Raw genomic sequence first — 26,299 nt, forward strand, 5'->3', positions numbered from 1 at the left:
CAAGTGTTTTATATATCCAGAAATAGTATATCATAATGCCAAGAAAATCTAATATCCTTCTTTTTCCCCAGAGGAATATAAATTATTCCTTTGAAGCTAAAATCACTGTAAAAACTCGAATGTTGACCTAGGGTTAAGACGGAGCAGCTACCTGTCCAGCTCAGCTGTTATGTATAGATATCAGCTTATCCATATCCAAGTGCGGGGATGCCCTCTATAGAGTGAAAGTGATCTGAGTGGATTCCTCTGGCAGAGCTCTGCGCTCTGGTTGCCCACACAGTGGGCCGGAGTGCCACGGAAACGGCCCAGCACTGCATGGCCGCTCACCGTGCCAACCAGGCCAGTCGCTGACACTCCTTGGATATCGCCCAGGAAAGGTACACTGAGCTAAACAAAAAAAAAAAAAAAAAGCTACGTGTCCATGGCAACTCTATTCATCTGCCTGTCTGGACAGCCCTCCGACGCAGAGATACAGTGAGGCCATTCACACACTGGAGCAGGATAGTGTACTGCTTTTGTTATGAGGTTGGACTTCTTTTCAGAACATAAAGATGTACAAAGCTAAACTATAATATGACATATGTCTTTTTCTGATAAATACAACCAAACAAACCGCTCCCATATTTCTATTACCACCAGCGAGAAAGAGAGACTTGTTTTTCTATCTTTTATGAAATTTATGCGTCAAAGCTGCCAATAAGAATTCAAATGAGTCTGAAATTATAGACGAGAGAGTTGAGCGCTGACAGTTGACGGGCAGAATGAGAATGTTAGCATCCTGAATTATGCCTGTGAAATGGAGCTGGACGGCGAGTATGAAAAAAAGCAAAAACAGACGGAGAAAGTGAGTGAACGTGTCAGGTGATTTGATTTGATTTGAATTTGAGCAGGAGCCCGGAGCTGGACGGAGCCGTTGCCCTGAAAAGTGTGTGACGAAGGGAGACCTGAATAAAGGAGGACGGACTATTAATTATGTGGATTAACTGTGAAAGACGTGCAGAAAAATATAGTGCAGAAGTGGCTTTTATCATGGAAGTCAATGAAGCTGCAGTCGTCATTAAAGCAGCTATAGAAAACAGTGTTAGTGTTGTTATTTCTGTCAAATCTTCCGAATCTGAGAGCAGAGCTGTGAACTACATGCTTTAAAGTGATGTGATGAAAAAAAACCCTGAGACACAGACTTCCTTTATTCTTTCTAACAGCTTGTTCAAAGTGTAAATCCCTCTCTTCATTTCTTTGTACCCCGCCTGAGTGGCACATTTGCCGTTCAGCTGCCTGGAGACGCGCCGGTAAGTTTATTTATTTATCCATTTCCCATTAATTAGAACATTTTGCGCCGACAAACGAGGAACTAGTCGCATTAGCGCCTAGTTTACACCCACCTTCCCCTGACTATCGGCTCTCGGGATGCAGGAGCCGGAGAAAGTGCTTCAGGTTTCTTTTTTTTCTTTTTTTCTTTCTTCTTTTTGAAGCGATGATAATGAAGAAAAGACACCCAGGTGCACTTGTAGACGCGCATAAAAAAAAAAAAAAACACTTTGCACACTGTCTGCCAGAATTTCTGAACTCGAGTGACACGGACATATTTAAATACAGCACACAGACAAGTTAATTAGACAAGTTAGTCTCATTAAAAACTGAGCACGGGGGAGCCAGAGAAGCTAAATTTGCCATTGAAATGAGGAGAAAATAATGCAAAACTAAAGGATGAGTAAATATGGAGTGCACCTTACTGTTAGCTGCTTTATTTCACTGGGAATGGAACCCAACCCCCCCACCACTGCGACCCCATATATTCACTCTGTTATTTCAGGGAACAAAAGTGGGGCTCTCGAGGCCATGGGTGGATCCATGAAAGGAAGAAAGGAGTCTTGCTCCTGGTCCTGGCTGAATAGAGGCCTTTCACACTTAGAGAGGCCTGTTTACTCTCCCTCAATAATGGCTCTAATTTTCTGATCATTATTGAGTAATTCCATCCACCCCCACACCCAGCGTTAAACGCTTTCTCCAATCACTCACGTCTCCGGAAAAAGGGCCCCCGTCCCCGAATGATGTACATCAGCCCTTAATCCCGACTTCCATTTCCTGCTCTGCCTGTGAGGACGTCTACGAAGACACCTGAAGACATTTAGTCACAAAGACGCAAAAGCAACAATTATATCCACTAGAAACGGGGAATCATTCAGGGCTGTTAATATGTGCCACTGAGGTTTTTTTCCCCCCTCTACATGTGGGATCATTCTCTCCTCTGATTGGAGAGGGGCAGCGCTTCATCCTCCATTTTGTTTTGGACCTGAATCCACAGCAGCACCATCACACCGAGTAACAATGTTCGCTCTCTGCTAAAAGCCGGTGGAAAATATTTTGGAGGAAGGGGGAAAAAAAAAAAAAGAAAGAGAGAGAGAGAGAAGGAGAACACGTCTGGTAACACGATAGCTATTTTATTCAACGCAGCGACATCTCCACAAAAATAAGACCCAAGTTTACACGCTCAGCTCGGCTTTTCTGGCAACCCGCTGTGAGACAGCAACCATAGGAGTGCTGGTGGCGGTGGAAGGAAGGGGCGTAAGGGGGACGAGCAGAGGGGAATACGTGTTAAGCGAAAAACAAGGATATGGGGGGAAAATGTTAAAATGAGAGAGAGAAAGAAAAGGATCAGAAGGAGAGAAGTTGGCAGAGACTGTGTCGGTTTGAAAAGCTGGCACCTTCTAAACAGAGCTGCAGCTTTGGGTGCCAAACGCTGCCAACCAGCCCCACTAGCCTGAATATCTGCCCTCCCCTCTCTCTTTGTTTTCAGCGTGGCATTTTGCATCATCTTTATTCTACGCTTTTCTTTTTACTTTATATCAGCATCAGTATCATCCGAACAGCACCGACTGACATGTATTAGCATTAAACGAGAGAATAAATAAGGCAGGGGAAGATGTTTATTCATCTTTTCATTATTAGTCTTCATTTCAAGGATTTTATTTTAGTTTTTTTTTATGTAAGAGGATTTTGTTTGCGTATAATTGATCATTTTTGAATTTGAGACGTTTTAAAATTGAAAAACAAATCCATACAAGGACGGGGACGGGGACAAGGGGGGCGGGGAGCTGTACTCGGTGGTGTCACGGTGTTCCGGTCCGGTTTTCCGTATGGAAAGAGCTGTCCCAATTACAGGGCAGTCTCTCCCTGTGCTCTGCTCCACTGGACCGAGGGAACAAGGCGCGAGGCGGACCGATCAGAATCTGGCTGCTGGGAAATGGGCCCAGAAATAAAGGAAAGAAAGCGGCTCCTCTTTCTCCTTCTCCCTTTCTCCTCTCTCCCTCTCTCTCTCTCTCTCTCTCTCTGTGCTGTCTTCACCTCTTCTCTTCCTGCTCTTTGCCCCTCGGCTCAAGCAGCTGAAGAAGCCAAGCCACCCCTCCTGAGCGGGGATACGTATGTTTTTAGGGGACAGACAGATTTCAGGCCTGGCGCCTGTACAGAGGGAGAGAGGGCCGCTCATGCAAACTGACACACTGAGACGAGACAGTGTTAAAATAATGTGGTTACTTTGTGTTTTTTTAAAAGCGGGGAAATTAATTCAGGAATAGTCCAATAAAATGGTAATTATTCAACTATTAAAAAACCCTTTATTATTATTATTATTATTTTATTGCATGCATTTGAATGCATATTATGAAGTGATTTAATTCTTGAGAAATAAATATTTCAGTTTTTTATGTCAGCTATAGCCAGTGTTAAAAAAGACAATCGAGCTGAGCTGCTAAATTACTAAAAAAATGACACCATAACATTTATTTATTAACCCTAATTACATAAATAATTAAAAATCAGTGTACAGTGAAATTAGGAAATAAAGCTAATCCATGTTGCCTACAAAAGGCACTTTCTGCTACAAGGATTTTTTCTATCTACAGAGCTAAGACCTGACCTTTGTTTCCAAATGAGCCTTAATTCAATCATATACTCAGTCTTTTGTGTATCTTTTCCAGTATTATTCACTAAACTGGATAATTACAGTGAATATGAAGCAGGTTGGCCTGCTACCAAACCCGTAGAGCTGCTCAGCAGTCGGACCTACAGAGTGGCATGGAAAGTTGTGTGAGATCGGTTAAAGGGGGTCAGAGAATCGGGGTGCCGAGCACCGGCGCAGCGTCTCACCGTCTTTTCACCGATTTATTTGATGATCGTACTGGAACAATCTGTTTACCAGCGATTCCTTACACTCCGCACACTCCACTCTTTCTTTTCTCTTTTCCCCTCCGTCTACAACACACACACACACACACACGCACGTTTCAAAAAGCAACTGGAAAAACCAGGGGCTCTGAAAATGGGCCAAAGTCGGGGCTGTCAGAGGCCCATATGCCTCAGTGCGTATTAAAAACAGCACAGTGTCACTGACGCTGTCCCGTCATGAGAGGGGCTCGCCGAAGCTCAAACTTTATTGGGCACATTATTTCAAATGACAACAAAGCGTAAGAAAGTTTCCGTTGAAAGTGTCGGACCAGCAGTGTTTTTCACACCAGATGAATGTGGCTCCCTCGGCGCCGACACTCTCTATTTCTCTGTCGGCCCGGGTTACGGACCGGTGCCAGAACACTGGAGCACAATTCTGCTCTCAGTCCAGAAATCTCTGCTCTGCACAACACGCTCCGCCAAGGAAAAGAAGGGACTGAGAGGGATTTTTTTCTTCTTCTTTTAATCATTATGATCCCCTCTTTTCTTCTTCTGCAAACACTCAGCGACTAACAGGACAACATGACCTGACTGTACGCTATAACACAGCGCAGCCTTTAGAAACCACACGCATGTAAAAAAAAAAAAAACAACAAACCCGGCTATGTGCTGTTTGCTCTCTCCTTCATTATGTAACTGCATCTGATAGCGTTAGCTCCTTTTGAAGCTCAGGATATTGGGCGAGGCAGATAAGATGTGTTTGATGGATTAGCGTGACGTGCAGGCGTTAAGTCTCTCAGTCTGGCTGTCTGTCTGCCTGTCCATTCCGCTCTTTGTTCGCCTCTATTAAAATCGCTCTCTTGGCCGTTTGTAACGTCAGTAGCTACGTGCAGACACATTGATGGGAAAATGAACATCTTTAGGAGCACCATCGTGGAGATACGCTGCAGTCTGGCACACGCACACAGTTGTGTTTCGGACCTGGCCCAAGACACCTCTCTGGTTTGCAGATATGGAGAAACATCTTTTTATCATAACAGCTCGGTTAATGAAAGCTGTATGAGGCGACTCGGGCTCCAAACATGACTAATGCTGGAACCGTGCAAGCTCCGTCAGACTGACAAATACGGAACACTCGAAAAACATGACCTGATCCGATGGGGTCTCTAGGTGGAGGAAGGCCCTCAGCGCCCAACTGGCGAGCCAGACTTTTTCTTTTCAACAGACATGTGATCAAAGATGAGATCAGATCCTCTCTCTCTCTAACTCTGACTCTAACTCTCCCTCACTTCCTCCACATCCCTGAACCATTATTGTTATCATCATCAGATGCAGCAGAATCAGTGAAAAGAACATGAAACACTTTCGGGGTCGACTCTCATCAGCCCGCGACAATTATATCATGATCTGTGTGCGTTGTGCTCGGCCAGGTATTTGTCAAAAGGGAATAGGATGGGGCTCTTTTTTGGTAGTGGAGCCTTCCTCTGCAGCTGCGGAGCAGAAGCTCAGATCAGAGTACAGCGGCTGTGATCTGTCCCGGCTCACGCTGCCCCGCCTGGAAGGACCCAAGTCTATAATTGGACAAAAGCAGAGACACATACTGTACTGTAGGGAAGCAGAAACAGAGGAGGGGGTTAGTGTGTGTGAGCGTGTATCTCCTGTTCTGTCAATCACCCCCCCTCCCCGTTCCCATATAACCCCACCTCCCCCTGCAGCTGGCGACAGTGACATCAGTGGGACAAGAGAAGTGAAACGCCAACGGCGGGGACAGGCGGGTGAGGCGGCCGCGGTCCAATCATCAGGCCTGGCAACTGATAGCTTCCGCAAGACACAGACACCCTGGAATGAGGAGCTAAGAATAAAACTGTAACGCTGCCACCCCAAAGGTTAGAATGGAGCCACTGCCTGTCTGTCCTCTGTAAACTCTGGTTAACCCCAGCCAGCCTCTCTGGAAAACAAGAACAACTCTGATACAAAGTGGATGTTTTTTATTTGAGATGTTTCCTAACGTTCCATCTCTGTTCTCTCTCTTTTTCCGCCTTCTGGTCTCATCTGTGCAAGGTGCTGCGCAGGCTGCCTTTGAGGTCGCCGTGGAAAAAAAAAGAAAAGAAAAAAAGAAAAGCTGAGCAGGAACAGATTAAGAGAAGAGTCTCCCTCCCACGTCAGTGGCAAATAAAATGCACTCTGCTTTTTTAGACACGAGCAAGGCGACGAAAAAAATAGCAGAGTTCATTCATGACGGAGCCTTTGTAATGGAAAAAAAACAACAGCAAAAAAAAAAAAAAACGCTTATATTCAATTAAGGCTCTGTGAAAAACAGCCACATTTGAAAGAGACTTCTAGAAGAACACTCGTATATATTTACAAAAAGACACACAAATGTGATGCACAGACGCATGAATCGGTGGGATGGAGCCTGATGTAGTGTATGTATGGGTGAGGGTTGGAGGGAGGGGGGGGGGACGGTGAGCGGCTGCTGGCACAGAGTGAAAAAAAAAAGAGGCTTTACTCCGAGGGGCACCAGGCTGCGCTGGGAGCTAATCTGAGCCGCGGTTCGCCACGGCGCATTGTGGAACAGGAAGAGGCGCTCACGGAGGCCCCGCAAACTCAAGCAGAGTTACACACTGAGGCTGAAAGGAGCCTGGCAAGGGGTACCCTGTCACAGAGGAACGCTGCTCCTCCCTGCCAAGGAGAAGAATTAAGGTCCTGTAACTGTATGCCAGTGTGTGGTGAGAGACCCGGGATAATAGTAAAAGGGGCAGAGAAAGGGTCTGTAACTAATGAGACGCTCTGCGTTTACACCTGATCTACCTGCACACATCTGAGTGAAGCAGCTTCACGACAAGGAGGCAAAATACACATTTAAATATGACATTGCATCATAAATACAATATAATATAGAAGTATTTGCTGGGCTCGGACTGTGGAAATGACATTTTCAAACATCTAAAAATATGAGAGCTGCTATTTGTCTGACACACAGCACCACCTGCACTCCTGTGCCTTCATCAGATTTCATATTTTAAATGTAATAACATCTGCACACCTCCAAAAACACAGTGCTGTTAATGGTTTAGGTTTGCAATAAAAGTGGATTTTTTTTTTTTACACAGTAATTAACCAGTAATTAAAACAGAATTATAATATTCTAAAGTGCCTTTAATAAATGTTTTTTCTTTTGGTTTTTACGTCAGAAAAATGTGTTTTTATTTTGAAAAAGCAACAAAACATATTTAATAATTGAATATGATTGTGTTCATTTAGCTTTAACATTTTAATATTGCTGTTCAACAACAAGAGAGAATAATGATCCATGCTCAAGTATAAAATGAAATGAAGTAAGAGAGTGTGACTGTTCAGTGTGACAGAATATTCAGACTTTCTGCACGGAGCGTGTCCTCACAGAAAGAATGCATGCAGGCTTGTTTTCACATAACACTCAAATATTTTCACCACCTCTATTTTAGCTTTATGGCCACAGCAGGAAACACGTGTGCCGAATATGGAAAAATAAAACATCCCATAAACAAACAGAAGCAGAGCCACGCTGCCATAAACAGAAAAGGCTCAACTCCTGCGTGTGTGTGTGTGTGTGTGTGTGTGTGTGTGTGTGTGATCGGGAGAATCAGACAAACACCGACGACGAGAGCAGCTCGAGTTAGTTGTGTTGAGAGCTCCTGTGTGTGTGTCCACTTATGAGTGTGACAGTGTGTGTGTGTGTGTGTGTAGAGTGGCGTAAGGCGGCTGAGGCTGCAGACAGGCTGACTCTTCCTGCCTCCTAAACTAGCTGGTACCGGGCCAGCTGTCACTGCACTCTCCAGACCATCACACACACACACACAAAAGAACACACAAACACACACATGCACACACACACACTGCTACTGATACACACCAATCTCACAATAACATACACATGGATTACAGACACATGACAAAGTGCCTCACACACACACACATGCACACACAGATAAACAGGTCTGCAGATGCTTTTGTTTACCGATGGCAGCAGAAAACATGCACGTTTGGATTTAGACAAATTTGCACACAAATACTTGAACAAATGTACCAACGCAAACATATCTCTAGGTAAACACAGGTTTTAAGCCGGGCTGTCAAATTCTCAGAATCTCTTTAAATCAGATAGAAACATCGACCGGAAACAAGCTTTTTTACAGATTAGGCTGCGCAGACTGGCCCTTTAAATGTCAAGATGTGGTCGTTATGTTAATTCCGACTGTTTAACGAAGGCCGCCGTTGGCTCAGCTGGGTACATAGTGAAGGGAACGGTCTAATCTTCTACTAGCATGCCAACGTGTGTGTGTGTGTGTGTGTGTTGATTACAATAAATGTGCCCACATACCTGGTGAGTGGACGAAGTAGGCCAGGTAGAGGTCCAGCTCCTTGACCGTCACTCCAATGTGGTGCGGCTGGACGCACAGGCCGTGGTTGGAGCACTGGGGTGACTTGACCAGCCGCTCCCCGTCCGTGCTCTCCAGGGGGCTGCCCTTGAACAGGATGACCATCACCAGGTCCAGCCGCCACACCTTGTCGGCCTGGCGGAGGCAGTCGATGCGGCGGATCTTGCCCTTCTGGTCGGGGTTGGACAGCACGCAGCAGGGGGCCTTCTTCCCCGTGATGGTGAGCACAAAGTCCTCGCGGAACTCGGGCCGGATGTCCTTGCGGAGCTTGGCCAGCAGGCGCGAGGCCCACTTCTGCTTGATCTCTGGCTTCTCACCCAGCAGCTCGTCCTTCACCGCGCGTTCTTCGTCCTTGGTCATCCTCTTTTCGTGCTTCTTGAAGTACTTGCGCTTACGGGCCTGCAGGTTGAACCAGGTGTAAGAGAAGGCACGGACATGGGGGAGGAGGGCCTCAATGAAGGGATGAAATTCATCCTAGTGGGGAGAGGGAGAGAGGACGAGAGGTGCTGTCAGGAGGCTGAAAGGGATTTTAATTTGAAAGAGAGCATGCAAATCTTCAAAATAAAGCTGTTTTGATTATTTTCAATGAAAAAGAGGCAATAGTGAAAATATAATAAAATGTATGATGATACAATGATTATATTGATATTAATAGTAAAATCGAAATTATTATAATTACATGTTAATTTAAAATAGAATTACTAAAATATTTAAAATTCAAAAAAAAATCTTCAAATCTATATTTTATTCTGAAATGTCAAACTGTTTTATCATCATTACATTTTTAGTTAAAATACAAATAAATATGAAGCAATTCAAAAATAAATCTTAACAGTCTGACGCCTCCTTTTTCATAAATAAACATCAAAACATTCAAGACAACAAATGCAAAAAATGAATGAATTCAAATCCAAAAGCAGCTGAAAAGCTGAGCCAAGTTGCGCTCCCGGCGTCCTGCTGGAAAAAGAAAAAGTTATTCTGCAGTACCATAATACCTTCACTACATATCTCTGGGCAACAAAGCCCAGATCTCGCCACAGCGCTCCTGTGCCAGGGTTTCCACACACCGGTCGCTCACCACCGCCAAGCTTTGCCGCCACAAGACCACTGTTGAAATGTGCCGCTAAAAGATCAGCCATACCATTTCCTATCTGCGCTACCATGCAAAAAGGGAGCTGCAACCAGACTCACATTTCCACAACAAACTGAAAGCAGACAGAAATCACCACAGAAAACCACACTGCTAGAGGAAGACAGACGGCCTGGTAGTTACCATTTTGCACTCTCATCATAAATTTGGCACAGGGTTTAAAGTGAAAAAAAAAATCTCCTGCACCAGTTTTTTTTTTTTTTTTTCCTCCCGCGCTCCCCAATGTAAAGCAAGTGCTGGTTTGGCAGAGTGTGGAGAATTAGCAGATGAAAAAAAAAAAAACTTGGGGGGTTGTAAAAAAAATAATTAGCAGAATATGCTGCTCACTAAAGACAGTGGGCCAAAGTTTACAACCAAAACACCCCCCCCCAAAAAAAAGCCCAAAGATTTGAGGAAGGAGCAGCAGGATCACAGCCAGCAGCTCTTTAGACAAAAAAATGACAAAAAAGACGGATTAAAAAACTTGTAGCAAATTACTGAGTAAAAATAGAAACGTTAACAGTTAACAAAAAAAACTTCAACAGCGGGCAGAGATGCACTTCAAATAAACAGTCCTTTGTGCATTCCACAAAATAAAAAAAATGAACCTTGAAAACAAACAAAAAAAATCCTTGGCAAAGTGTGAGTGGTAGTGGTGTCTGTTCTGATCCCTCGGCCCGGCGCACACACACGCACACACACACACACACACTCACACACACTCACACACACTCACACACACACAGATGGGGGGGCCAGGGAGAGCAGAGCACAGAATAGGGAGAAAAAAAAAAATAGAGAGCCGAATCAATGTTGGACGAGCGCATACGACCGCTGGCAAAGCCGAGTGCTGCTTCTTTTTTCCCCCTTTTCTCTCCAACTCTCTCTCTCTTTCTCTTTCTGTTTCTCGCTCTCCGTCTCTCGTCCTCTCTCCGCGTTCTTTCCTCTAACCATTGCTTGAGCCTTTGCCAACACGAGTGTAGGGCCCACCTATTTGGCAACGAGATGGGCTGTAGCCCAGCCAATGCGTTAGCTTCAAGAGCTGAAAAGGGAGGGAAAAGAGAAAGAGGAGAGGGTGGGGAGGGGAGGGGAGAGAGGTGGTGGAGGGGAGGCGGGTGGGGGGGAATTGGTGTAGTGGCAATGAGAGAGAGAGAGGGAGAGAGGGAGAGAGGGGGAGAGAGAGGGAGCAGGCGGGAGCAGGTGGGAGTGGAAGAGAGCGAGCAGCCTCGTCCGACGCTGCACAATTTGCCAAATCGACAAGTTCCACTCTGACACGGAGGCAAAGTTCAGGGGAGCAAGTCCTCTCCTGCACCAATCCCTGCAGCCCTCAGCCTGCCTCCATCTTTACGATGGCCGCCATCGCCTCGTCTCCCTTGCCCACCAACCCTCCCACCCCCACCACCACCACCACCACGCGCACACATAAACCCCCGCCCTCCTCTGCGCTCCTCTGCCTCTCTCTCTCTACCCTTCTCTCTGCTTGCATAATGCCACCTTGGCAGAGGATGGCAAAGAGAGGACACACAGCTTCAGAATCCCTCCAGACCCCGCCACCGGCAGCTGCTCATGGGTTTACCACAGCAAACAAAGAGGGAGAAACAAACCCAGGCGGCCACACACTCCTCTCACTGCACACACACAGAAATCAATGACGAGATGATTTAGAGGCAAAATACAGAAACGGTTACAGAATTGAAGAACGGGCGGAGGGGTGGGAGCAGCGGGCAGAGGAAACAGAATCTGCCTCGGCTGTGAACACCGCTGCAAGAAGCCGATAAATGGTCAGCAAAGAGTGTTAACGTGTCTCACGAACCCCCCCCCCCCCCCCCCCCCCCCCCCCCCCCTCTCTCTCAGTCCTAAATTTGCCTTCCTTCCTGAACTCCCGGGAGGAGGATTTGGCGTTCGTGTGTGTGTGTGTGAGCGCCGGCGGCTGCCATGTTGCCTCATCGTGAGGCATGTCATTCAGGGTTGCACCTGCTCCGCAGACAGCCAGTCTGAAGGCACAAGAGCTGCTGAATCACAGACCAGCAGGACGAGAGGCACGAAACCACGGGCGAGGGGAGAACCCGCCGTGTTACACAAATCATACACATCTTTCAACACTCTGCCAACGCTGGGATCCAAGGCAACAGAACCCATCCGGTATCACCCAGAGACCCGGATCACAGGCGGCGAACAGATGCAAAGACACGATTGGTCGATCAGCAAATCGATTCATCATCCTGATTCCAGACTCTCAAAAATGAGAGTCTGACACATGATGACACCTTCTGAGTTTAATGTGGTCAGAGAAGAACCGAGACATTTTCAGATGAAGTGATTGATGGAGAAAGTAACAAACAAGATGAACCGCTGATAGAAATAATTGTTAGTTGCTGCTCCCACAGATCATCTTAATCCATAAATTTCTCTCCTGGTTCAAAGAAAACCACTGAGTGCAGCCGCCTCGTCACACTGTGCCAGCTCTTTAAGAAAGAAAAACTGAAATGTTAAAATAATGACAAAGGTTATTAAAATGAACCAAAGCACAAAACACCACCAAAAACATCACAGCCTCCACTCTCAGTCCCCACAATTCATTTCAGCTTCACCCTGGAGCGAAATGAACACAGCCACAGACAGCACACCTTCACATCCACCCCGCTCGCTTTGTGTCACTGATCGGCGTGAAGGTTCGATCCACGGGTACATCAACACATCTGACCATGAGTGTGTGAGATCACAGTTCTATATATTTGTGTTTCCCACCTGCACTACAAAAATCAGGAAACCTAACTTGTGCGTCTGCTTTTCAGTCGCAAACCAAACGTTTCTGGCTGACCCCGCCAAAATGCAAATAAATCAGCATTCAGATCAGGTCACTTTAATGTGACTACCGGGGGGGGGTGAGTCATTTCACTCAGCTATGCTCTCTGTCTGCTTTTTTTTTTTTTTTTTCTTCCATGAGCTGAAAAAAAATCATATATTTATTTTCCAGTAATAACTGTTGTGCAGATTCCTTCAAAGTGCCAAATCTGAAAAGTGAGACATCATCACTCAAACTCTGTGCACTCAGCTGCACTCAGGTCAGCGGCGCACAGGGCCTATAAGATGCTCAGGCTGCAGAACTGAGAACGCTGATTTACGCGATGGAAGTGACCTGAACGCACCACGGACGGCGGCTCCCGGTTCATCTGCTCACCCTGGATATTTTTAATGAGAGCCTAAATGCGCTCTGGACTTTGATTCGGAGTTTTTATCAATTAAGAGTCGGACTGATATTTTTTTTTACGAGCAAACACCTTTCCAATCTGCGTGCAGTCTGCGCATGATGCATTTAGGGTCACAAGTCAGGCCTGAAAATTAAAAAAAATTTTAAAAAATGACAATCTCCGCGCGAGCCTCCTCTTAATAGAACACAACCCGCCCAATTAAAGTCTAGATTATTGTTACATCATGATTGAGCCAACACGGTTAAAATGCACCGTCACTGCTTCTTCTGCTCTCCTCTCTGCTCACAGGGCGCCGCACATATAAATACTTCAAAAAGAGTAAAGACATGATGACGGGGTCTGCCAGCAACAACATGGAAATGAAAAAAGATGGAGGAGAAAAAAAAAAGCTGGCATGCCCCGCGAGCGACACATTTGTGCTGCACCGTTACTAAAAGACGACGTCAAAGAGAAACACATGTAAATATGCTCTGTGTGTGTGTGTGTGTGTGTGGAGGTGCACCTTCCTGTAAGGCCCTGAATGACCCGGGACTGCTGCACATGTGACGATCAGTGGATGGAAAGAGTTCTGAGTGTGTGTGTGTGTGTGTGTGTGTGTGTGTGTGTGTGTGTGCGTCTTCTTTAAATCAGATTAGTGCTGATTTGAAAACAAATGTAAAAAAAGATTTAAATATCTAAATGCGAGTTTCTGTTTTATTTTATATTTTTTATTTTCATAAAAAAGAACAATAAACATATTTCTCGGTGTTTAAAAAAAATGCCCCGCTTCGACGTGAACGTCGTGCGTGCAGCTGGATTGAACAGACAAAAGAAATGATTTTCAACTCGTTGATTTTTCGATTCTCTGCACGTCTGACCGAGACTGAGGAGTCTGCTGCCAACTTCAGATTAACTCTTTCAGCGAGGAGAGAAAAGACTTTCCTATGACTCTGAACGCCTCACACTCTGCGTGTTCAGCTCCAGCTCTTCACACAGCTCATATATGTATAATGATTATTATTCATTTGCATGAAGAGCATCAAACATTTTTTTTATTGCTTAATAATTTACATTTTTATTATTTTATCATAATTTAAAGTGGAAAATTGGAATTTGAGTCTAACAGCATTTTTTTTATTATTGAGTGTGGAGCTCTGCAGCTCCACATATAAAATAAATGTCATTTTGTTTTCTTACATGTTTGCATGTTGCTTTAAAATGCAGAAATAAAATGCAAATAAATCATCAATATTATAGATTTAATATTGTTATTAATAAAGCAGCTAACGGGAGACCACTCTGTTCGCTTTAAAAGTCAAACACTCCACATGAATGCCTGAACAATGAAGCTAAACATTATATTATTAAAATTACAGAGCAATTAGAAGAATCTGATTTTTTTAATTTATTTTTTTTATCCTCGTCTGACTTTCCAAGAAATGATGGAGGTACGAGTGAGCTTAAAGTCCAAATCCTCCAGCCAAATAATCAAAACTCTGGCACAGTGAGATGCATTATTTTTTTTGTTATGATAAATCCTTGATTTGAATGTTTCCTTTTCCAAACATTTAAATCTTTCATCTAAATAATTTCAACGCCCTGAATATGAGATTTCGGCATCACTTGTAAATTTCCAAAACTTCCAACAAACTCTCTCCTCCGTCTTTCTGACCCATAATGCCCAGCAGCAGGCCTCTGCGCCTTTGTCCTGCTCTGTCCTGCGGTACCTGACCTCGCCGAGGATGAGCTGCATCTCATTAGACCAATTAAACCGAGGTCCACATAACCCGGGGGCCTCCGTGGCCCGCCTGGCCCTTCATTAGTGCAGCTCTGTGCTGGCTCTGCTCGTGTCCTCTCCTGCCCAACTGAGTGTCCCTGACCCTGGACAGAGCCCGATGCCGGCTTCCTCTGAACCCCAAGCTCGGACCGCTGACAGAGAGCCAGAGCGGGGTTGGGAGGCGGTGGAGGAGACAGAGTGAGGAGGTGAAAAGAGGTTCAATCATTCGCTTAAGGCCTGTGCGAGCGAGGCTGCTGGAGTGAAAATTAAAAACAAAGAGTTTGGATCCATCCAGATGTGGATATTTTATTCAAACGTGTCTTATTTAATCTTAGAACTCACTCTAAGTTTCTACAGAATTATGAAACCTTCTGAATTTGCCTTTTAGGGATTTAGAAATCAGAAGATTGCAGGTATGTCTCCTGGTTTTCATCCAGAACTCGTTCCTGATGCTACAGAAAGCAGCTCATCTCTTCTGTGGTTTTTTACTGTAATCAGAACAAGCTACAGTGGCTGCTGTATGACCCTCTGTTATTATCACACACAGTAATCACTGCTGTTAATCATTAGAGGGGAGGGGGCACAGGGTTACATTCTAAAGACAAGGGGAAGTCCACGTTCTGAGTGTGATGCGTAAAGATCCACGGAGCTCGGCGCCTTGTGACGGTTGCACTTCTCCAAGTTTACAAACCAGCACGTTACTATGTGTGAAAAATCTGCAAGCAATTTGTGGTGACTGCGTGCTAACGTGCCCAGGGTGGGCCGTGTGTGTGTGTGTGTGTGCGTGTGTGTGTGTGTGTGAGGGGAGGGAGGGTCAGCCGAGGAAGAGGCACGCATGGCACATTCCAGTCCCACAAAGGGGCTCCGCTGCCTGACTGCACTGCAAAACCAACTGGGGCTCTCTGGCTCTGGAGCTCCTGGTTTTATCCTAGCTGCAACTAGAACCAATATCAGCCACGATACTCCTTCTTTTATTTCTAACATGGAGGCCTGGCTCCAGCAGATACAGATCCATCTTGCACCGCAAATCAAACTACGCACACACAAACACACACACACAGACATGAATTCACATGAGGAACACTGAGGGTTTTGTGTGCTGCAAAAGAAAAGAAACACATTATGCTCTAAAAGCAATGAGATCAAGGTTAACCAGATGACTCCGGGCTATTTTGTTTTTGCAATTCTCTTTAGAGATTTTATAAAATAACATTTGTTCCTGCTTGAGGAGGCATAGTACACGTCGGGACGTGCAGATCTTCTTGGACGAAGATGACAGTATTGATGAGCTTCTGTGGGAGGAGTTGGAGGAACACGCTGACATGTATTCCACCCGAACTGAATGCAGCGCGTGGTCATCATGCTGTTCACTGACACGGATCTGCTGATGTCACAGTCATGTATCTCTGGACTCACCTGCCTGCCCGTGTACCGCCTCATGACCCTTTTTTTTTTGCACGCATGGATGCATGCATGTACACACAAACACTTCCCTCTCAACCCCCCTGAGCCGCCTGCCGCTGTCTAGAAAGAATGTGCTGTTGGATGAAGGAACCGCCCTACGCCTTCACTAATGTCTAAGTGTGTGTGTGTGTGTGTGTGTGTGTGTGTGTGCACACGTGAGTGATTGGCCATGCCTGGGCAGGCCGACTCAGCACCACAACAGCCATGACTGAGTGTTTTCTCACTGTGCCAGCCAACAGACTACGGCTGCTCACACTGCTGCCAGTGCAGGCCGAGTAACGGTGATACTACACAGACCGGACTAAGACGTTTGTTGTTGCTTCACCTCTTTAGATTTAAATAGAACAATTCAAAGTTAAAAAAAAAAAATACAACAGCCCATTTCCACAATTTCATCAACCAAGATCCAAATAATAATCCTGCCAAAGTGGCTGGTGGAGGAGACAAACTTACAAACCGCAGCCAGCTTTTTAGCAGCATTTGGCTGGTGGAGGGTGTTAATTTTCTACCCTGGTAAAAACCAGCTCTGTAATCGGTAAACACGGTGCGCCTGGCCTGCAACAAAGAAATGCATTTAGTAAATTCATTCTCTTTGATTCCTGCGCTGCTATTTTGGTTTGATGGAAGTGCGATGCATTTTTGATGAACGTGTCAGAAACTATTTTATCCTCGCGGAAGTGAGATGTCATATCACTGCGAGAGTATAGGAGGAGCAGGGGGGCCCGGTGGCCTTCAACATTATCTTTGATCCACACTGTCTGGTTGACGTACATCACAGAGAATTACAAGCACACTGATTTATCAATAGGCTCAAAGCGGAGGGATGTTACACCATAACCCCTCTTATGAAAAGATCCCTTGGAATTAGAAATTTCAACACGGCCTGAAATGAAAAGGATCTCCAGGTTCATGTGTTAACTTGCCGCTCGACAAAGCTGTAGGGCTTTACTCGTCTTTTCAAAGAGATGAGTGTGAAATGCCAACGACAGCCTTTCACACACACTGCTGGGAGAAGAAAGTGAGCTGAAACAACACGATTGTGTTTTCAAACCCGAGACGAGCGGCGCACTCGAGCAGAACGCCGCTTGTTTGTTGCCCGTTTTGAAAGGTAAACCCGACTGCAAACACGGCACAGAGGAGATGTGGAACGTCCTCCATCAGTGCTCAGAGTTTTAGTCAAGTTTGGAAAGTGCACTCGTGCTCCTGTAAGGTTGGAGCTTTTTGTGTAGCTGGTGAGCAACACTGCTTTCCCCCCACCCTCCCTTCACCAGGTGCATGACGTTCGGGTTCACACTGACTTCATGAGTACTCCTTAAAGTCTTCATTGGAGTTAGAATACATTAAAATACTTCAACTTCATGCCAAACAACCTTAACCTGTTTTCTGATTAATGCTGCTTGATTAATTACCCTCTTAAAAATTTAAATGATTTCTCAAATTTCCCACTAATTAGTGCTAAAGTTGGGAAAAATAATCTTATTCACTGACTGAGTGTCACACAAATTGCATTATTCTCCTCCAGCAACCCAACTGAGTGCATTTACTCAAGTACTGTAATTAAGTACAATTTGGAAGTACTTTACTCGACTAATTCCATTTCCGGTTACTTCATACTTTTAATTGCTGCATTTCAGGAGACATTTATCCCACAGTTGTAGCTCCTGGTTGCAGTTTCTCATTTTTTGCATTAGGAATATGAAAGCTCATAAAATATGATGCATTATTAAAGATCAGGAGAGGGCTCCAGACCCCTTAGAAAATAGCAGTCTAGTTTTTTTTAATCTAAACTCCTCACATGGTTTAATTTAAAAGACTCTTCGACTCCCAAACAAGCTCAAATTATCAGACCCCCCCCAAAGAGCAAAGATTAAAAATATGTCCAAAAAATGAAGACACATTTCTTTATCAGATTATTTCGCTCTTTCTTCTTTCTGACCTCATTAATCATCTTGTGACCCTTCGAAGGTGGCTCGTCCCCCGTGTTGAGAAACACTTACTCCTTGAATTTACACTTCACTTTGAACCAGCTCCACATTATAACGTTATTGACTGATCCCTCCATGCATAACAATTTAATAATGTGTTTTGCTTTCATATATGCATATTTTACTGGTGAATACTTTTATTTATTATTAGAATACAGGGAATGAAGTATTTTTACTTTTGGTCCTTTTTTTTTATTTTTTTGGATGTTATCTTCTAACAAAGAGAAATATTCTAAATGTTTTGTGTATTATTTTGAACAAACGTCATATTTGGTATGTTTAGAAACGTTACTGGAACAATGTCTGGCTGCTTGAACATCATTAAAAAATGTATTTATCATTTAATTTATGAAGTAAAAATACAAAGCACATGCTCCTGGAATGTGATAATATCCCTTTACATTTCATATCATTCTGAATAGATTTTTTTTCGGACTAAATTAGGATTCAAGCAAGTATTAAAAACTGAAAAAAATCCCTTTATTGGTGCTGACATACTGGAGTACACAGAAACATCACATCACTGTTGCCGAGCATCCACAGAGGCCTGAATTAAGAGGGTTATCAAGGTTTGTGGTCACATTGAGTTTGCAGACATCACACTCTTAGCGGTCGTAGTGACCGCGGGTGGCCGGCGATGTGGAGAGCGCCGAGACTCTATATGCAGTGCTTATAGACGCAGGGCCAGAAATAACAGGCCCGCGCTAAATAATCGTCCCTTTCACTCTCCACTACCATGACATCACCACAACCACAGCCGGCATGAGGGGAACAGCAGTGTTGTGGCTCTGAGAGACAGAGGGTAAGACACACACACACACACACACACACACAGATAGATAGGTAGACAGGAAAAAAGCCACTGGCTGCTTCTCTGCAGCTTTCTTCAGGCTGTGCAAATTATAAATATCTGAGATGGCATCAAAACTTTAGCTGGACGCTCGGGGATGAAAGGGTGGAGAAGGATTAAAAACACGCAGGTCAGAAAGTTTCCTCGAGCTGCCTGATGTGCTGATTGCACACAATCTAAACTCTGAGTCTCTGCATATGTGCAGCGACAATCACGGAGCAGGCCAAGACAGAAAAACTCCTCCTGCATAAGGCTCCAGGAAAGCAAAGCCCACTACTAATGCAGTGTTGAACGCTTTGCAATCAGACAAATAAAGGGGCAATCTAGCACACAATCAAACGAGAGATTTAGCCTGCTCTCCTGCCAACAGCTAGGGACCTCCTCTTTCTGAACAAGGGATGCACTATTGACTATACCCCCCCCCCCCCACCCCACCCCCCACCAACCCCACCCCCCACCCCCCCTCTCTCTCTCTGTCTCTCTCTCCAGTCTTCCCCCTCTGCCAGTCTGAAAGGCGTAATGCCAGCCTTTTCCACCATTGGGCATGCTGCCCTGCCCTTTATGCAAATGCTTTGCCGCAATCCCTAACTCACAACCCCCACTGTCTCACCCTCCACGTCTGTGCATACCCCCCCCCCCCCCCCCCCCCCCCCCCCCCCCTTATGGCCTCCTGTCTATATATTCATTTTTATCTTTATACGTTTCCATTTAAAATTAGCCAAGTAACTGAGCTTAGGCCATAAGCCATAAGTTATTAATTAAAGCCCGCGATCTGACGTCCTCCTCTGTATGGATCCATGAATGAAGCAAGAAGCTCAGCGCGCAGCCCGTAGGCCTCTACTTTGTTTGGTGCCCTCCGTGGGCAAAAAGCACCGACCGGGGGCGAATATTTGACAGAGGTGTGGTTGTATGTGTCTGTACGGGCCCTGATAAAGGACATCTCCTGGCAAAAAGAATAGAATAAAGACAAAGAGAGCAGGGACGGGGAGAGAAAACAAAGTATGAATTAAAGAATATGGAAAGAATTTGCATTCAATTTACATTCTTTAAAATGTTTACATGCATCCATATTTAATGATGGCTGCAAACCTTGGCTGCTTGGAAAGAAATGTCACTGTGATGAGGTGTGTGCAGAGAAAACTACAAATTCATGTAAGAAAAACACAGCAAATCAATATTTTTAGGATCTGTGGAAGTGCTGGGCTGCAGCACAATGAGGGGTTAACAAATTTACTGCGAGCTTGAATGAGAATGAAGGGGTTATTAATGTGAGAGAAAGTCAATCATGGCTGCCACTGACAGGCAGGTTTCACGAGTTGGCACAAGGGCTGAATAAACAGCAGAGGTTCATAAATTAGCAGCAAATAGAGATCAGAGCAGGCGGCTGCAGGGAGCTGAAGAGTTAACAAAGACGGAGAATCGAATTTAGGACGGAAAACATTTCAATTGATGAGCTGTGAACAAAGATACAGAGGGCAATGAATGGATAGGGGAAAAAAAGGGGGGACGTGAGGACAGTGACAGGGTTAACATGGAGGGGTGTGTGTATGTGTGTATGTGTGTGTGTGTGTGTGTGTGTGTGTGTGTGTGTGTGAAGGAAGAGCCTTGCTAATGCTGTTAAAGCACAGCTTCCGCTTGTGCCGTAGGGCGAGTGTGGAGCCGCGCAAACAGGGGCGCAGGATCCACACAAGCTGGACACATCGAAGCCCACACACACACACCACAGGAAAGGAGCTCGGCCTAAGACAAACACTGCAAGACCAGACACACACACACACACACACACACACACACAGGCAAACACTGCCATCTCCTTATATGCCCCGAGTACACCAGGACATGTGCTGTGCTACACTTCCACCTCCGAGCGTGGAACACAATGAACGAAAATAGCCACAAAGTCAATGGAAGCCTCTGAAACGTCATAATACAGAAGATGCAAGTGAGAGCAGCGGTTTCACTGACGCTGTGTGAACAGGTCTCCATCTCGGCTGCAACAAATGGAACTTTCTTTTTCCAGAGAAAACAAACAGACGTCTAAACCCTAACAGTCTACACCAACAACGCAGCACCGCAACAATCTCCAAATATAAACTTCAAGCTTTATTTCCCAAGCCTGCACACAATGGCTGCTCTAATCTTCCTGAGAGAGGATAGACAAATAAACAAAACCAAACAGGTTCGCTGAGGGAGAATTAAGACCTCAACACCCTCTGCTCTTTTTCAGTGAATGCCACTACACACACACACGCACACACACATCCCTCTTCCTATGCTTACTTCCTCGACTGAAGTTACAGTAATAAAGTTTTTTAAACCCTACAGCGGTGCCAGTGAGCGACGGCGGGCAGCGATGAGAGACGGGAGGTTACGGAGGGCGAGAAAGGCAAAACAAAAGAAAGAGACGTGAAGCCACAAAAGAAGCGTCCGCGCCGAGTATTTTTAGTCCAAATGTTTCCAGTCACTTCCTACAAATGACTCTGATTACACTGATGAATGCAAGAAACAAGAGGGTTTGTTTCAAACTCTCTATTTTTACACATAATTAGATAATGAGATGAAGAGCAAAGCACAAGTTGTCTTTTCCAGTTTGGGTCAACAACTCAACCCAGAGAGAAGCTAAAGAAGTCATTCAGTGCTCTGCTCTGAATGAAAATCAAGCCACAGCTTACGTTTGTGACAGCTCTGCAGCATGTTTTACGCTTCTGTTGTCTAACACTAACACTGAAGAAATAACATGAACCCTGGGTAAGGTAGGTACCTGGGTATGTTTACCCTGCACCCATGAGTTAAAAAACACAATGGGTTGTTCAGATATAACAGCCCTTCCTTCACAAGGACTCTCATGGCTTCAACGACTTTTTCATTTTAGTCTGTTTATTGCATAGTTACACATTTTGTAACAGTATAAATGGATGACTATAGAAATCTGTGGAGAAGAGTTTGTTTTCTTTCTTTTTCCCCCTTACATGTGAGGGGCGGGGTTAGATGAGGCAGGTGTCCTGTGTTTTCTACCACAAAGGTTATGAATACTATCTTATAATAACGCTGGGTTATTGTCTGTTTAAAAAAAACTTACATGTAACTATTTGTTACTGATTTTTAATAGTACATTTGTCACTTACAGCTTTGACTGTCAACTTTTAAAACTCCAGCTTCTTGTCAAAATGAACACTTTATTTCAGTCATGTAAAAAAAAAACATGAACACTTGGTAAAAATGTACCCAAACGTACCTGTGTACATTTACCCAGCACCATGAGTAATAACAATAAAGACAATGTGCTGTTCAGATATGGCAACTCTTTCTTGACTACATCTCAGAGTAGAGCTCCTTATGACACCTCCATTTTTGTATTTTTCCGTTTTGTTTATTGTATAATTACACATTTTGTAGCGTTATAAATGGATGAAACCAGTGGAGAAGAGTACACCAATGGTTTGGCTTGGTTTCGTTCAGCGGGTTAAATCGTTTGTTGATGTTTTGTCTTTTTGAAAAATAGTTAATAAATAGTATTCTTATATTCATTTGGGGGTTATTTATGATTTGTGACTGTTGCAGCTCTTTTTAAACTCACGTCACTGTTTGTTACTGATTGGTAATAAGTTTCCACTTTTTTAGATTTGAATATCACTTTTAATGATTGAGTCACATTTCAGCCACTGAAACTAAAAACTGATCCTGATTGGGCCTAACTACTTTTACTCAGCAACCATGAGTACGCTCAAGACTGTCAGTTGTTCAGATATAGCAACATATATTTTTTTGACTACATCTCAGAGCAGAGGTGACGTTCATGACACCTCAACAACTTTTCCGATAAACATTTATTATAAAATTATAAATTTAGCATACATGTATCTGAATAAATGGACAAGCATAGAATCCTATGGAAAGAGTTTGGGTTTTTCTTTCTTTCCCCCCTTACATGTGAGGGGCGTTTTCAATGAGCTGGCTAATGTTCATCTGTCATGTCTTTTCTATACAAAGGTTATGAAAATATTTTAAAAATGGGCTGTTAAGTGTTTCTTACATTTCTTATTATTTATGGTTGTTGACTGTTGTAGTTCATTTTAAACTGACATGTCACCATTTGTTAGTGATTACAGTTTTAAATTTGTGACACTTGAAGGTGAAACTTCAGCTTCTTGTGTCTGACAGTGAGGCAGAATAACTACATTTCACTTTGGGTGAATAACACTGACACCATTAACCTAGTACTGTGTCAGTGCTGCAGGTATTTTCACCCAAACTGGGTCATTACATGTACGAATGCATCAGAGGACAGTTTAGAACTAAGTTGTTGCAAAACGGCATTTCACAACCGTCAGATGCAATCGTGTCCTCAGCATTAATACATTTACAACAACAATTAAACTGTTAGGATGACAAGGAAAACAGATAACAAGAGAAATATCAGGATATATTAGAGCATAATTAGCGTCTATCAGACCAAACCCGATCGCAGTGAAAAATAAAAGTGTGTGTGTGTCTGTGTGTGTGTGTGTGTGTGTGTGTGCTGGAAGGAGGGAGGGAAATGAATAAGGCCTTTTCTTACAGCAGAGCCCAGATCAGAGCTCCTAACTATGGGATTTGGTGCTGTTGCCTTTCTCCCCCGGGAGGGAGTAATTAGGTTAGGGAGGACAACTGCCGCATTGTTTTAACAGAGGAGGGATTGTGCAGGCCAAAGTCCCACCAGCAACATGCTTCCCTCACAACAAAAATGCCAAACGGATTCTGCGACGCTCGGACACACATCCACACACACACACACACACACACACGCATTGCACACACACACAGAGAGAGAAACTTTTTTTGGGGTTTCCTCTGTTAAAGTTTCGCACAGAGAGTAAAAACTGAGCTTTTTATGCAGAGGCTTTTTGGTACTGTGTGTATCCTATGAAATGTCAAATATAGTCCAACAGTGTCAGATATCCTCTCGTGTTGTTGCAGTTGTGGGATTCTGGCTCTTTGTGGGACTCGGTTCCCTTTAGTGTAACTGCGTCTACTCTCTCCTGTATCCAGAGGCTTGGCACCACGCACCGCTCCTAACTAGTATAATATGGTTATGATGCATTTGCATTCCTTCCAATCCCCTAGGAAATACAATACGCCTATATCGTCTGTTTTAATCACGGTCTGCTTCCAAGGAAAGTAAGAGGAGAATACAAACAGCCACAGCTATAAAGAGGCTTTCTCAAATATACTTCAAGTTCGTTTAAATACATCCTCTGCTGATTGATAGAGAGTAAATCAAACAAATCATGCTGCTCGAAAAAATAAAAGGACGTGGAGTGCTCCCCAGTCTACTGTATTTACAATACACAGACTATGGCCTCTTTCATTCCCGCCCATTTCCCTCTCTTCTTTCCCTCTTCTTCTTTTTCTCTTTGTGCTGAATTTCTTTCAACAATCTCTCTGAAGCGAAAAGAGAAAAAGAATTCTGCCGTCGTCTCACTCCTCTACATCTTTCTCAAGGCCTTCAGCTGCTTCACGTATTAAAAAAAAAAAACCCATAATATGCACCTCTGCATACCCGCCCACACCATCCCTATTCACTTCATCGTAAATCTCCACAGCCTGGCTGCAATATACAGTCAATTTGTGGTCCCCTTATGAGTGCTAACTCTAGTTTGGAAATGTTTCTATTCAGGTGTGCAGATGGAGAGGAAAAACAAGGCAGGGGGATTTCAAAAAAATCCAAAAAATAACATGATGAATAGAGTAAATGTGTGTGAATTGATATGTGACTCCAGCAGACAGGTCCATAAGGCCTACAGGAGTCTTTCTCCACCGCAGCTTGACACAGGTGGCCGAGATGATTGCGCCTTATTCCAGATGATGACCATAATGAGCCTGGTTTGAGTTTCACGTGGGGCTTTTTCTCGAGACGTTGACGTGCACGCCAAAGAGACTGACAGCGGCTCAGACAGGCGACCGCTCTCTGGGTGCCTCGGTGTCTCCGTAAGAACGGGAGCTGCACAAAAGAGGAGCGCCGAGCGCTGTTTCTCCGTCACAGTGGTTGCAGGCGATCACATCACGACAAGAGCTCCTGTAAGACTTGAACTCAGAGACGTCTTCATAACAGGAGAGCGGCGTGGAAGTTAATTTCTAAACTGTCACAAAGAGTGTTTGAGGAGCAGACACTGTCCCACTGCATGAACTCTGCAGGTAAAATTTAATCTGGCCCATCTGCATTTTATATTTTAGCAGTGACATGAAATCCTCATCCTGCACTGAATTTTCCACTCAAATATACAACTTTCCATGTAACGCATACTAATCCTGCAGCTATTTCTCTGAGCCTAAACAGAGCAGAAAGTTTATATCTGAATTCCCTTGCAGAGTACGGCACAGCTGTAGTCAGGATAGTAGTTACTGGCTGGCGGGGGCCAAAAGGAGAAGCCACAGAGTTGTGTTTGAGTCTAACCCTGAGCCCTGCTTGGCCTCTGTCTCTTCCACTCAACTCTACTGTACTCTGATCCTGGCTTTTTAGTTCAACAAGGGTCTATTTGACTATACTGTACTCTGCTTCACTGTCAAGGGGGTCTCAAACAGCCCCGGGCCTGCTGCACCAGCCAGCAAACACAAGTCACAAGAAGCATAGAGCGCGCACTCATACCCAACACATACACAGACACTTCCACACAAACAGAGTCAGTTAATAACACACAAACTCCCGCCCTCCAGCCCTGTTTGCTCACAGCTGCCAGGCCTCCTCAGAGTTCATCTGAGGTAAAGATATGTTATATTATGCAACCGAGTATAGATTTTCCACCCTTGGCCCCGTGCCAACTTCCTGCTCCAAAGAGCAAGATCTAGCGCTTTGTTCCCTGGGGTGACAGCTATTCCTTGCCGGACAGGGTGGCCGAATTAGATACACAGACAGAAACAGAGAGGAAAGGTAACAGGAAGAAATGAAAGGGAACACGAGCGAGCGTGCAAGTAAGCAGGCGCGCGAGAGAGGACGAAGAAAGGAAAGAAGAAAGGCAGCAAAGCTCGCAGCTCTGACGTCCTAACACTGCTGTGTCTTTCTTTGTCTCTAACTTCAAATCCTCCTTCCCCATCTAAACTCTGTCTTTTTCCCCGGCTCTTGAAATCAGGTCACAACTGTTTTCATTACTGTTTGACTTGCGGGTTCATAAGCCTCCAAGCGTCAACGTTCCTCCACCCACCCCCAAGACAGGAAAAGATTTTCCCTCCAACATTAACCCTATAAATGCCTATTAGGGCCAATCACAAGCTTTAAGCCATGTGTGTGAGAGAAAGAGAATAAAAGCAGATCTCCAGAGTCCATGCTTAGTTGAAGTCATGG

General features: G+C 44.5%; 1 protein-coding gene across 17 annotated transcripts in view; it reads right to left on the reverse strand.

Annotated features, from left to right (window-relative positions):
* The window catches only part of nfixb (nuclear factor I/Xb), a 134,464-nt gene that overhangs the window by 83,870 nt on the left and 24,295 nt on the right, over positions 1–26,299 (reverse strand). For 6 of the 17 annotated variants that reach the window (XM_019272795.2, XM_019272740.2, XM_019272727.2 and 3 more), the window contains one exon: positions 8,528–9,059. In XM_019272795.2, the coding sequence (XP_019128340.1) occupies positions 8,528–9,059 (532 nt within the window). The other 11 variants (XM_019272775.2, XM_019272707.2, XM_019272736.2 and 8 more) reach the window with 9 other exon arrangements.

This window comes from Larimichthys crocea, chromosome XII (genome assembly GCF_000972845.2).
Source record: "Larimichthys crocea isolate SSNF chromosome XII, L_crocea_2.0, whole genome shotgun sequence".
Classification (NCBI taxonomy): domain Eukaryota; kingdom Metazoa; phylum Chordata; class Actinopteri; family Sciaenidae; genus Larimichthys; species Larimichthys crocea.